Here is a 14,257-nt window from a genome sequence, read left to right on the forward strand (position 1 = left end):
GGCTGCCTTGTAGCTCAGCTGGGCCAGAAAGAGGGAGGCTGGGGATGGGAAGAGTGGAAATTCTCCAGGAGCTCTGACTAGGGGGGTTAAGTAGAAAAGAGTAGGGGAGAAAATGGAGCAAAATGGACCAGAAACCAGGCGGAGCTCATGAGACCCATCTCAGGCGAAACGCACCCACACGTTCTAACAGTTCTGACATTGTCTCCAACTCTGAAATTACGGGCAATTTCGGTCTGTCACCTATCCTGAAATTACGGTAATTTGGATTCATTTGTAACCCTCAAGTTAGGGTAACGTGGGTTGATTTCCAGTCCTGAGATTATGGTAATTTGGCCTGTTTGTTTCCTGGGGCGTCTGCTCACAGCCAGACTAACTCTCTGCTCAGTGATGATACCTGGAGAAGGAAGTGGAATTTAGAAAAGTTTGCGACAGGGACAGGAAAGGCTGAGGGTCTGGGCGCGGGGGTCCTTGTTCCCCGCTGACCATGCCGCTGTGTTACCTTTGGCCCGACAGGGAATGTCCATCACTTTCTCCATCTCTGCTGTGATGTGTCTGTCTGGCTCCTTGACAAACTGGGGAGGTTCTGCAGGAGGAGGGACCAGAGGAGGGGCTCAGAGCCATGCTCCTTTTGATACAGCCCCTGCTCCGGTCACCCAGCCATACTGCCCGTAGGATACAGCCACTGCTCGGCACGCCCAGCCATGCCCCTAGCCCTGGGCGGGGAGCCCCAGCAGCCCTGCCCCAGCTCACCCAGCACAGACAAGTAGGCTCCACGGACGACAGAGGGGATGCTGCTGCTGCGCAGGGCGGCCTCGCACTCGTAGTAGCCGGCGTCACTGCCCGTGGGGCCCGGGATGGTAAGCCGGCGGTTGTAGTCGCTGATGCCCCCCGACAGCGGCACCCCATCTTTCTTCCAGATGATGTGCAGCTTGATCAGGGGCCTGGAGGCGGTGAGGGAGGCAGGTTCTCAGCCACAGGGGCTTCCAGAAACCTGAGGGCCAGGGCAGGGGTGCGCGGGAGTGCCAGCCCGGGGCCCCAGCCCCTGCCACTTCCTAGAGGTGCAAGCCCGTCAGCGCTCTGGACCTCGGTTTCCTTGTCTGTGAAATGGGGGCGCCTGTGCCCCCCGGGGTTGCGGTCATGGGGACGCTGTAATGCAGGTGGATTAGCTCAGCCCGGCGCCCGCCGGGGACACGGGGCTCCCGAGTGCAGGAGCAGCACCCTGCACCCCACGCCGTGCGTCTTGCTCCTCTGCCCCCCTTGTGCTGCGCCCCGTCCAAACAGAAGCCGGCGGGCAGGAGCGGCCAGAACGCCGGGCAACGTGACAAAGAGGAATGAGAGAGAATCGCCCAAGGTTTGGAGGGAGAAAGGCAGGCAGACGGACATACCCACCTCCTGAGTTAGACAGAGGGCAAATCGGGCACCCTCCTCACCGACCCTGGCCCCCCAAAGCCCCCTGAGATTGGGTGTGGCCTGCTCTCCCGTTTAGCGCCTGGCGGATCCTGGAGGGGTCTGTGCCAACCCCACGGGGTGCGCAGCGGGGTCCCGCAGAAAAGGGTCCTGTGATGGAGCGGGTCTGGGCAACGCTGGCTCCAGTGACGTTAGGCAGGCTCTTATAGGCGTTCTCCGTGTCCTCAGCGAGTTCCTCTGCATCCCGCAGCCTTTTCCGCACTTGCGGAAAACCTGGGTCCCCGGGAGCCTATGCTTAGGAACGCGGCTCTCCGGGAATCTTCAACTGGATGTGACCTCAGGGTCGCTGGTCTGACTCCCCACCCATCACCTCGGAGCATCTTTCTGGAGCACTTAAGAGGTGTCGGGTCAGGCTGGGTCCAGCGCTCTACCCACATGCTCCCCCGGGGAGGTGGGTGCTCAAATCCTTCCCATTTTACAGTTGAGGAGACTGAGGCCCCGAGCATGGCCCTGAGCCCCGAGAGGGTGGCCTGTGGTATGGCAACCTTGCTGTTGGCCAGCTGGGTGGTCTCAGGCAGGTCGCTTGCCCTCTCTGGCCTGCGGGATAGCGACAGCTCTGTCGGGCGGTTGTTGGAGGAAAGGAAATCGCGTGGGAAGGCACAGCACTGCGGCCACACGTGATGAGGCGCAGTCATTATTTAACTGTTTCCTGTGTGAGAGGAGTGAGGGCCGTGCACGGCTAGAGGGGGGCTGCGATTGTGCCCAACACCGGATCTGCCAAATCCATCATGCGAGCCGTCTCTTAGCCCAGCATGCCTGTCACACGTGCCTGCGTGGCAGGGAGGTCACCTGTCCCTTCCAGGTCGCTCTCAGGGCCACAGGCGGGGCCTCAGTATTTGGGGCTGCCCCATAACGCTGCCCCATAACTTCCATTCGGGCCTCGCTCTCTCCTTTTGGGCCACGGACAACGAGCCTGCCCGGCTCATACCCAACAACCCTCTGGAAGTAGCCAGCACGTCCACACGTCGCCCCTCCTCCAGGACAAAGGCCCCATCTCCTTTCATGGGGTCCTCATGTAACACTTCCGGGCCTTCCTGAACTGGTCCCCTTGGAGCCCACAGGTCAGGTGCGCCGGCTGCAGTTAAGGGCGAAGGGGAGTAGGGGGAATTCGCTACCCACCTGGCGTTGGCCACGCACTCCATGGTCACCTCTGAGGTCCCGGCCACCACGCTGGTGTTCTTGGGAGGAATGATGATGGTTGGGGCGATGGGGTCTGCAGGTCCCCCGACATCTGGAGAGAGGCCAGGTGTTAGCCGGAAACACAGGTCGGAAATCCTATCTCTGCCCGGCCCCCATTAGAGGCTCATGCCATGGAAGACTTTTGTCCTTATGTAGCAGAGCGGGTGACCACGGCCGAACCTGCAGACATGCCTCCAGGGACCCTCTTACCCCTCCCCCTCCTCTCTTCAGGGTCCAGGGAGCGCCCACTGGAGACCACCAAGACCTTTCCCCTTCTCCCCTTGTCCTGTTTTTGCCTTCAAAATCCTTCCCTCCACCCACATTTATCTTGTTGGCTTACATCGCCACTTGTCACGTCTTCTACCTGAATGCAAACCCCCTCTACTGGGCTGGATAGTAATCCCCCCACATTCAAGTCCGCGGCAGCTGTGAACGTGACCTTATTGGGAAACAGAGTCTTTGCAGACATAATCAAGTTAAGATGAGGTCCTTCTGTGTCAGGGTGGGCCTTACGCCCAATAGGACTTGTCCTTAGAAGAGGAGTGAAATTTAGACACAGACACACAGACACACAGAAGAGAAGGCCAGGTGACCTCGAGGCAGAGCCTGCAGCGAGGTGTCTCCGAGGCGAGGAGTGCAGAGGACTACCACCAGAAGCTGAGAGGCAGGAAAGGATCCTCCCCTCCAGCCTTCAGGGAGGGCACAGGCCTGCCGACACTTCTGGCCTCTAAAACCTGTGAGGGGACATTTCTGGTGTTATAACCGCGCCCTCCCCAGTTTATGGTACTTTGTTATCGCATCCCGAGGAAGCGAATACATTCCGTGAGGTGGGAATCTCATGGATCGTTGCTTTGGACCGAATTCTGTCCCCTCCAGATCGTACGTTGAAGCCCTAACCCCCATGCGACTGTATTTGGAGACGGGGTCTCCAGTAGACGGGGTTCCAGGAGGCCATAAGGGTGGGGCCTTAATGCAACAGGGCTGGCACCCTGATCGGGAGTGAAAGAGACGTCAGAGCTCTGTCTTGGCCACGTGAGGACACGGTGAGAAGGCGGCTGTGTGCAAGGCCGGAAGAGAGGCCTCAGCAAAACCCAGCCGTGCTGGTACCTTGATCTTGGACTTCCCAAACTGCCTGTGCTGAAGCCGCAGGTCTGGTAACGGGTTACAGCAGCCCGAGCTAACACAGTCTTGCTCATGCTTACTTCTCTAGGACAAGAGCGATGTCTGACGCATAGTAGGGGCCTCACGTGTATTTGACAGGGGAAGGCATGAACGGGTCCAGAGCTATCCGTGCACAACTTCGGGGACGATGATTGAAATGAAAGAGAACGTGTCACGAGTGGGCTCTACAAACACCAAACGAAACGATACCTCAAACTCGTCTAACAGCTTTGCCTTTTCTATTTTTTGAGTTCTTTAGGAAGTGGCCAGGCTCTTATCTCTGTGGGCCAGCACTGGCCCAATGCTGACAGAAATTCAAGTACTGTCTGTGTACCTGTGCCAGGGCTCCTGAAAGTTCAAACACGGAGGGCTTTCTCTCTCACGAAAAATCCATCCAGTTGGCTCCTTTCCAGGAGACTCTGGAGGTAGCAGACTATAATGACACCCCCAGCCCTGGGGGGGGGGGGGCAGTGACAGGACGGGGAGAACAGGTCACCGCCCCGGTGTCGCTCTGGGCCACCCTGGTTGGCCCTCGGCCACCCTGATCAGCCCCGGGCAGGTTTTCCTGCCTGGACTCCAGGCTTTGCTGGGAAAGGGAATAAAATGTAAAAAATAAAGTAAAATGAAGGGGGAAGAAAGGAAGCATATAAAGGAAAATAATTGCAACAATATAAAAGCCTCATGTAGGTGCCATAAAGAGCGATCGGATTGAAAGCTGCTGATATAGCTGAATCCATAAAAGTGTGCTCTAAGTTGTTTATTACATGCTGGGGCGCACAGGTACCACGGCGCAGATTAATGGGGCAAGACGAGGAGACAGTTAGAGCCCAAGAGGGGTGCCCCACCGCGGAGCCAGGGAAACAGAGCCCTCGGAGTTTAAAAATATGAGGGCCACCCCAGGGCCTCAGGGCCAACTCGTCGGCTTTGGGAGGGGTGGAGGGGAGACTGACACCTATCCGGGGACCCTGGAGGTCACACCGAGGTCCTGGGGGGTCAGGAAGACTTGGTCTGAAACCTTGTTCTGCCCCAGGCATCCTGGCGTGGGGAGGGTCCTCAGCCAGATCTTGATTTTCTCAGTGACACAATGCAGATAAAAATGACTGTGTCTCAGGGTTACGTGAGTTCGGCCCCTCACTCAACAGCTCTTTTCTGGGTGAGGGCTCAGTCCACGCCGGACTGTGCCAGGCACCAGGGACTCCCCACTGAGCGAGACAGGCAGGGGTCTGTCCTCATGCAGGGCATGGTCTGGAAGGATCTCAGATCGATGCTTAGACATTTATCGGATTAAAGTGCATGGGATGGACGCTGGGAAGAAGCGCCTCGGTGGGGGTGGCGAGGCTGGTCTGGGGGGAGCGCAGAGTACTTGGCACATAGTAGGTCCTTAATAAATGATAGGCCGTCCTTCTTGGGATTTACCTGCCTGTCCTCAGGAAGAGATTCCTGGTCTCCCGTCTTCCACCCCAACCAAACCACGTGATGGACCCAGAGGTTCCCAGGAGGTGAAAGTCACAGCGACTGAGGGCAAGAGGCCACGTGCCGTGCCAGGCACCATCCCAGGCACCGTCCTGGCACTCTGCTAACCGACGCTCATCACAACGGCCACCGGAGGTGGGTCATTATCGTCATCCCACAATTTACAGATGAGAAAGCAGAGACAAACGGAGGAGGCCAAAGCAGTGAGGCAGTTTACTTCCCAATGGCAGTTGCTAACAAGGGACAAAACCAGGAACGGGAACCCGGTCTCCGAGGCTGTAAACCCAGGCCGTTAGCCACTCCCCAAATCATCTCTCTGGCTCAGTCCTCACTCGGGCACAGAAGGAAACAACTCTCCCTCTTGGCTGCCATCAGCTCTGCCAGAAGTTGTCTGAACATACCTCTGAGCACCACCAGGTCCCGGCTGCCACCGGCATCCCTGTCCCCTCTCCCCCAAACCCCCTGCATGCACTCCCCTTCCCCTGTCACCGGCGACCCCCTGGTTGCAAATCCCCTTTTCTCCACTGATTCTCTTCGACTGCTCCGGACATTTGGCTCTGGTGACCTCTTCTCTGGCACCTGCCTCCCACGCGGTGCTCACATGGCTCTCTCCCTGTCTCTGGATCCTGAAATGGACAAGCCAATGCCCTCTGCCCCTCCCCGCTCCCCCCTGTTTCCTGGCTCCCCTCCGACCTCACCAGCCTCCTGTTTGGAGAGGGAGGCTCTTGGGGTGATGTGAAAGCAGTGGACAGCTTGGGGTGGACCGGGGATGTCAAGATGGCCCTGCGTGGCACGGACTTGCCCCAGGCAGGACACATCCTACTGACAGGTGCTCACGGCTGGGGGGCCTGTCCTGTCAGCTCCTGGCTAAGCAGGTCTTCAGATGACCACCTAGGGTGAGGAGGACGGCTGGCTGTGGCTGGGGACGGAATGCAGGACATCTGCCTCATTGGACCCATACTCTGGACAGTGGGGTGAACGGAGCCCAAAGGTCAAGCCGGGAAAATCACATGCAAACCAGAGCAAGGAGGAGGGGTGTCTTCCGCGTGAGTGCCTGATGCGGATTGAACCCGGGGTTGGGGCTGGGTCCTGCTGCCCCTGGCTGATTTGTTTTTTCTTCTAAATTTTATTTACTTTTGAGAGAGAGGGAGAGACAGAGTGCAAGCAGGGGAGGGGCAGAGAGAGAGAGAGGGAGACACAGAATCCGCAGCAGGTTCCAGGCTCCAAGCTGTCAGCACAGAGCCTGACGTGGGGCTGAAACTCACAAACCGTGAAATCATGACCTGAGCTGAAGGTGGACATTTGACCCACTGAGCCACCCAGGGGCCCTGGATGATTTTGATAATAGTCACAGTGAGGGACATCACTGTGATGCCTTCTCCCCGAGGCGCCTCAGTTAATCCTCCAATTACACGTTGCCACAGGCATCACGTTACAGGTGAGGAAAACGGAAGTTCGAGGACCACATGACTCACCTGGGCCACGGGTCAAGTGCGTGGGGGTGGGGGTGGGGGCAGGGAGGTAAGCCGCTCCCTTCTCCTGGGCAGGTATCCAACATGGGGGCTAAGAACCACAGGTGGCTGCGAGCTCTTGAAAAGTGACTGGCGCCCCTTTGATTTGATGGGATTTAATTTTATCTAATTTACATTTAATTAAAAACGGATCCCCAAATCAGTTATTAGAACACTTTTAAGTACGTGTAGAACAACACGGGTATCCGACACCACCTTTCCAGCTGTAAATTTGATGAAGTCTAAACACAGATCACGTATTTCGGATGAAAACTGAGCAACCAAATTGAGATGAGCTCCAAGTGTAAAATACGCAGAGGTTTTGAAGGCTCAGTATGAGGACGAAGAAACCCGGTGCAGAGGGTCTCGTTAATATTTTCCGTATTGATTGTGTGTTAAAATGGTAATATTTTGGATATGTTGGGTCACATAAAATACATTAATAAAATTAACTCCCCCTATTTCTTTTTTGTTTTTTTAATGGTTATACATTTATTTTGAGACAGAGAGAGAGCAAACAGGGGAGGGGCAGAGAGAGAGAGAGAGAGAGAGAGAGAGAGAGAGGATCCCCAAGCAGGCTCCATGCTGTCAGTGCAGAGCCCGACGTGGGGCTCCACCCCACGAACCATGAGATCATGACCTGAGCTAAAATCAGGAGTCGGACACTTCACCGACTGAGCCACCTAGGTGCCCCCAGGTTTGCATTTTTCAAGAGCTGTGACACTCTGTGTGAGGTCACCAGGGTTGCTCCTGGGCAGGGGTCAACTCCCAACTCCCGGGCCACTGGCTTTGCTCTTAACTTTTCCATTTCTGAAGAGCATGAGCCCCCTACTGGCTCCCTGTGCGCCCCGGGGCCACTAAGAAGCAGCACTGCCCTGGGCTGAGGAAGGATGGAGGGACGAGGAGGGAGGAACAGAGGGAGAGGCGAGGCTCCATGAGATAAGTGAGGGCAGACAGAGCTGGTGGTGGGTAAAGTGGCAATTGCTCCTAGTAAATTGGCTGGCAGGCAGGCAGGCTGGGGGATTTGTGTCAGTGACATGAACAGGGTTTTGAAGCTCAATCACTCGTGGGAGGAGAAATTAGCTGAAAACCAGCTGATTCTGCTCTTAATCCAGTACAAATCGCCGCGTGAGAGCAGGAGGCGAGTGGCGATGGGGTGGGGGAAACAGACAACCGGGGGAGGCTTGGGCAGATAACGGGGGTCCGGAAGGGTCCTACGCTCCTCCCTTGGGCCAGATGGAGGGTTGCGGGGGGCAGAGCTGAGATAGAGAAGAGAGGGAACGATGTTCACAGTGGGCCCCAGGATAGCTGGCTTAAGTCGGGGGAGGAGGTTGGGTTCTGGGGAGGAGCACCGAGTGGGGGGCTCTAACCTTTGGTGTCAGGGTAACCTGAGTCACTCAGGAAGACGGCCCGGCCGTGACGCGGACCGTGAACACTGCCTCTTCCACAAAGACTGAATTCTATTGGACTCCAGGTATTCTGACCACTAGAGAATATATGGGGGAAAACATCTCCCTCTGATGATTAAATTCCTTTCTCTGTAGAAACAGCAGAGCCAGGTCATGGCTGGGCCCCAAGGCTACAGGGACCAGACTGAGACCTTGACCCAGGTCAACGTCAGAGGTTACATCTGTGACCCTGAGAGGTCAGTATCTGGAATGGAACTCTCCTCTCTGCGTTCAGGTCTCTTTCTAGGCAGACTGGAACTTGGGAAGGAGAGAATTCTGTGGATACAGGAAGGGATTCTGCTGGTGCTCAGAAAGCCCAGGAAGGCACATGGTATGGCCGAGGAACGTTCTGGGCTGTATAGACACTGGCAGACAGAGGCCGGGATCAGGGGAAGGACACGGGAAGGCTCCATACGCAGACCAGCACCCTCATTTTTGCTGCTGGTGGCTGCGTCCCCATGCGACCGCGGGTGATAAATGAGACTTGCTTTTGGAGCAGGAGTGGTGCAGATGTGGAGAGACGTGAACATCTGGCTCCCGCAGCTTGTGTGGTTGCTGGGCGGCTGCGACATGCTCTGGCCCCACTTACTCTGTGCTTCCGGGCCTGGACTGGCTGCCTGAGCCACCCCACCCTCCTTCCCTATTCCAGGGGTGGAGCACAGAGGGAAGGGGCCTGGCTGGCTTTCGAGAATTAGGCCAGGGAGGGGTCCCCAGCATTTCCAGCAGGGATCAGACACCTGCCTTCAGTCTCAGCTGGACAAATACCTCTTGGCAAAGGAGATCTAAGGAGCTGACCCTTTTCATCTGCTACCGTCTATTCTCTGCTACTGGGGAGAGCTTTGCCTATCCATTCCAGGGTGCTGGGTGGTTTCTGGCAGAGAGGCATTTTTAGGCAGGAGCCTGGGCAGAGAGCCTATGTTCCGAGAGAAGACGGCCCGCTCTGAGTAGCAGCAGCACTCTGTGTGTACCCGCTGAGTAGAGGCTGCTAGTCTATTTCTCTAGAAACGAGTGCCCGGTGCCCTGCACGCTCTCCCTGTCAGCACCTGAATCCCAGAGGTGGCTATAACCCACACGTGCACACTCTCTCCATGCCCTCCCTGGGCCTCCGGCCCTGCTGACAGCCAGCTAAGTGTCCCCTCCCCAGATGCAGGATTTCCGTCTTGCCATGGGAATGGGATCCAGAACTCAGCTGCCTCCTGGCTCCCTCAGCTGGGTCTCCTCCTCCTATTCCTCAGAGGCCCCTCCCCGGCCCTCCTCCAGCCTCTCCGCTCCGCCACCATTCCATCTTCCCAACGACCCTCTGGAGCCCCGTTCCCAAGATTTAATGACGCGCTCCTCCATCCGTCCCAGGCCCGGCCGCTTACTTACTCTCCACGGCAAGAGTGATGGGCTGGCTGGTCTTGTTATCCCCGTTCTTGTCATTAACAGCCTGCACGTAGTAGCGGCCTGCGTCGGGAGCCACCGTGGACAGGATGACGAGGGTGTTCTCCAGGGTGATGGCTCTGAGCAGAGGAAAAAGATTTGTCTGACAGGGGCCCAGGGGCTCTGAGCATCGGAGGATGGGAGCGAGGACAAGAAGCTGGTGGCTCCCGGAGCCCCTGCTCCAGCCCAACTCCCGGGACCACTTCCCGCCTAAACTTTAGCACATTTCGTTTGTAGAGAATCTGAATGTACTGCCAGCGTGGGGCGGGGTCAGACCCAAGTCCAGCACATGCACAGAGGTCCGAGACGGTCCACGTGAAGCTTCCCGCCCCCCCCCCCCACACCTGGCCCAGGATGTCTGAGCCCTCCATGTGTTCTGTCCTTTCCCATGTCATAGCTTTGATGCTGTGTGTGTGTGTGTGTGTGTGTGTGTGTGTGTCCATCTCTGCACCAAAGAAATCCATTCACTGGAATGAATGAATGGATGAATGAATGGCGATGATAATGAATTTAGAAATGAGCAGGATCATTCCAGAATCAATGCCTTCACCTAGTCCTACATTTGTTCAGATGGATTCTAAAGCCACAGACAGGTTTGCCTATAACACAGATGATGGGGGTTCACCTCTCCTTCCAGCCCCCTCCCAGGGTATCAGTTTCTACCTCCCTGAAGCTGGTCACCAAGGGTGAGATTGGCTGGGCTGGCTGAGAAGGAAAAAGGAGGCCAGCCGGGCAGTGGGGTGCAGGCTTTCTCTGCGGGGCTCCCATCATTCAGCCCCTCAGCCCCTGGTCTGCAGGCAGGGAAAGGGGTCCGTCCAGGCAGGAAACTGGGGGCCTCATCCGACGTGGGTGAGACAGCACCGGGAGCGTTGCCCACGCCCGCTCTGCCCGCTTCCCCCTCTCACCCATTCTCTTGATGACAAACAAAACCATTAGTTTGTCAAGTCTATCTTGGATTTTAATGTGATGTGCCCGAGACAGCTGTTAAACATCCTTAATGTTAGTTTAACAAGGACAGACCCAGTTGAATTCTTTTCAAATTTTCCCATTAGGTGAATGTTACAGAGTTTTAAAACAGGCTCTCAAATAAACATCCCCGCTAATGCCTCTCCAGCCGGGCTGTGCTGGTTTCCTCTCTCCTGGTTTTGGGGGTTCATGGCCTGAGTCACGTCGTCAGCAGAGCTCTGGGGAAATAGGAGAGAAAAGTCGTCCTGCCCCATTTTTCTTTTCCCCTGGAGGAAAACAACCCTCTAGCTAATGAGCTCATGGGGGGTACAACAAAGCCAGTGGGTCCTTGTCCTTTGGTGTAGTCTGCGGGGCGGGCAGGGGTGCGGGAGGAAGACTGGGCTTTGTCAAGGGCAGAATGAGTTTGGTCCCAGCCTCTAAGGAGCACACAACCTCCTCCCTGCTGGGCCTCAGTCTCCACATCTGTGAAGGGGGTGGGGGAAGAAATGTTTGTGAAGCTCCCTCCCAGCCCTGAGGTTGAGCGATTCTGATTCCTGTCACTGCTTTGGTTCTGTCCCCATCTGGCCTGAGGCTGTCACCCTCCGTCTCGGGCAGCCCTCGCCTGCCACACGGTCCAACGTCAGGGCTAATCTGGTGAGCAGTGGTGCCCCTGGACCACGTCACTGAAGCCCCCCACCCTCTCCATCACCACGGCACTGGAGACTCAGGTGGAACAGAGCCCCCGGTGGGTTGGGAGCGCCGGGTGCCCCTGGGTCCCACTCCCCAGTGCATCTACTGCCCCGAACCCCCCCTTGCCTCCGCAGAGGGTCTCCACCTCCAATGTGCTCTCTCCTGGGCGATGAAGACCCACCCCACCCACCTATCTCTCCTTTTGCTCTCTTTTGTCTATATTTATGATGGATCCTCAGTGGTTCTTACCCAGGGGCACAACAGGGACTTATTGGACCCCAAGTGTGGGTTGTGCCGTCGCTGAGATGCGCTGGCCTGGGTGAGGTGGCAGTTCGTTTACCTGTTTCAGGTGCCCCTGCCATTGAGGGGAAGGCGGTGGGACAGTGGGGCTGGGCTGGCGGCTATACGGCGCAAGGTGTGTGCGCTACCTCCAGGCTCGGACCCTAAGAACCCCCCCTCCCACCGTGCGAGTCCTAGATTCTCCCCTCTGTCAGAGCAGGGCAGCTCTGAAGCCCAGTGTTGAGGATGGCAGAGGCCCCAAATGACAGTGAAGAAGCGACCCTCCCATCTCTTGCCTGTGCCAGGACTTTAGATGAGTGTGAAATCCACTTCCCTGGTGCTAAGTCCCTGGGATTTGGGGGGGGGGGGGGGTGTGTCTGTAAGTGCAGCTGGCATCGCCTTGACCAGCACTCGAGGCAAGGAAAGCACTCTGCGCTGGGCCCCCCCGGGCCAGGGGCGGCGCTCTGAATATGGACCGGAACGTGGTGGGCAGACGGGCTGGGAAGCACTGATGACTTTGGCCTGCCCTCCCTCCACCCTCAGCAGGTGGCTGAGGTCCGTGGACTTCAAGCCTTCTGCGGGATGACCACCCCCTTGATAGATGGTTCCACAGAGCTGTCTCTGGTACTCAAAAGGACTTCTGGCCTGCTGCATCCCGGATACGCCCACTCCCGAAGAACCCGGAGGTCAGGGTTCAACTCTCGGGCAGGGGCTGGGCTGCATTCTTCAGCCACACTCCTCTGGTTCCAATTTACTCTGGTTCCCTCTTCCCTGATTGGCCCAGCTCCCAACCCCACCTCCCATCCACTACCCCTATTAAGCCAGCCCTTTTTTCCCTCAGGTCCACGGGGGCCCAATTGATAATTTCATTAAGAATAAAAGAAATCATCCCAGAACCTGACCAAAGCCCCCAGCATGTGTCTTTGTTGGGAATCTTGTCTTCTTTTCAGCAACGGGCACCAGGGCACAGGCGAAGTGTGGCTAATCGCCGTCTCTGTCCCGGCAGGGAGAGCAGCCTTCTGGAGATAGCACCCGCCTCCAGCACCCCTGCACGCCCCTCTGGCTGATCACGCCCATCAGATGCGTATCTCTGGCAAACAGACGCCAGAGAATTTGCTTCCAGGGACCTTTCCTCTCAGCTATGAATATTAATCTGCTGTAATTGCGGAGATAAAATCTCCAGTGTTCTCTCCTGCGTTTGGCTGGAGTGCTGGTGGGGGTGGGAAGGTGGTGGGTGCGACCACGAGGGCGGGCACGTGTGTGTAAGCCAGGATCATTCTGTCCTGGTGCCAGAGGCTGCTGGGAACGAAAAGGGGGTGAGGACAGAGGGCAGGGGTGAGAAAAGGGGGTGGCAAGGTGTTAGGCAAGGGGTGGTGGGAGTGAGGCTTTCATCTGCCACGGCAAACACGGTAGAGGGGTGCCTACGAGCCCTCCCCGCAGCCACGGCACACGCCATCGAACCGTCACGGCACTGCCCTTGCCACGGAGTCCGGATGGGGCCCCAGTATCCTTCTCAACACCGTCTTCCAGGCAGCCTCTGCCAACGGACTGGCCTGCAGGATGCCATCACCGATACGCCCGGAACTGTGTGAGAACCTCAGAGAAGGGAGGACTCATTCACCCGTCTCTGCACCCGTGTGGCAAAGCATCCCCTTGCTGAGACGCAGCCCAGCATCTGTGTCAATGGTAACCCCTGATCTGCTGGCCTCACTGGCCCTTAGGCCTGAGGAAGCATGAGCCCCCTCGCAGCATGAGTCAGGCCGTCCCTGTGTTAACCCCGGGGTCAACTCCAAAGTTTCACCTGCCCCGTATCCACACCCTTTGGCGTGTGACTTCATGGGTCTCCCCACTCAAGACGCAGAGTTAATCCCCCCTCTTCTTGAGGTTGACTTTTACCACGTGACCCTCTGCTACCATCAGGATGTTAGCAGAGGCTTGGTAAGTAGGTCTCCGTTCCCACTTCCTCCCTGGTCCTCTGTCATTGCCAGAAGAAGCCGGGGCTAGCCGACTGGGGGACGGTACATACGGAGCAGAGTGGCCTGGTTGTTTTAATTCATCAAGAGCCAGGCGACCCCAGGCAAGTGAGAGAGTCCAGCCAAGGTCCCCATCGGCAGATTCACATGACAAGTGAACGCTTACTGCTTCGGGTCCCTGGGACCTTTTGTTACGCAGCAGTATTATATCTGTAGCTAATGGATCTAACCTAGGAGAGTGGTTCTCAATTGTGGCTCCATGGCAGAGTCACTGGGGAATTTTAAGAGACCCCCAGTGGCCAGAGTGTGCCCCCATTTCAGCAAAATGAGAATGTGTAGGGGGTTAGGATCTAAAGATCAAACATATTTTTAAAAAGTTTTTTTAAATTAAAAAAAATTTGATGTTTATTTTTGAGAGAGAGAGAGAGAGAGAGAGAGCGAGCACGAGTGGGGGAGGGGCAGAGAGAGAGGGAGACACAGAGTCGGAAGCAGGCTCCAGGCGCTGAGCTGTCAGCACAGAGCCTGACTCGGGGCTTGAGCTCAGGAGCTATGAGATCATGACCTGAGCCGAAGTCAGACGCTTCACTGACTCAGCCACCCAGGCTCCTCACGATCCAACGTATTTTAAATCGTCCAAGCCCATTTCAACAGGTAGCCACGTTGAGAACCACCCTACCAGGGCCAATTCTCTACAAGCGCAATCACTATC

The 14,257-nt window shown here is 56.7% G+C and overlaps 1 protein-coding gene across 2 annotated transcripts in view; it reads right to left on the reverse strand.

Moving 5' to 3' along the window:
- Nucleotides 1-14,257, reverse strand: part of SDK2 (sidekick cell adhesion molecule 2) — a 262,290-nt gene that overhangs the window by 79,374 nt on the left and 168,659 nt on the right. For both annotated transcript variants that reach the window (XM_043585159.1, XM_043585158.1), the window contains exons 5-8: nt 9,608-9,741; nt 2,587-2,698; nt 751-941; nt 500-583 (exon numbers count right to left, since the gene is read on the reverse strand). In XM_043585159.1, coding sequence (XP_043441094.1) covers nt 500-583; nt 751-941; nt 2,587-2,698; nt 9,608-9,741 — 521 coding nt within the window. The remainder of the gene's footprint in view (nt 1-499; nt 584-750; nt 942-2,586; nt 2,699-9,607; nt 9,742-14,257) is intronic.

Source organism: Prionailurus bengalensis, chromosome E1 (genome assembly GCF_016509475.1).
Source record: "Prionailurus bengalensis isolate Pbe53 chromosome E1, Fcat_Pben_1.1_paternal_pri, whole genome shotgun sequence".
NCBI classification, from domain to species: Eukaryota; Metazoa; Chordata; class Mammalia; order Carnivora; family Felidae; genus Prionailurus; species Prionailurus bengalensis.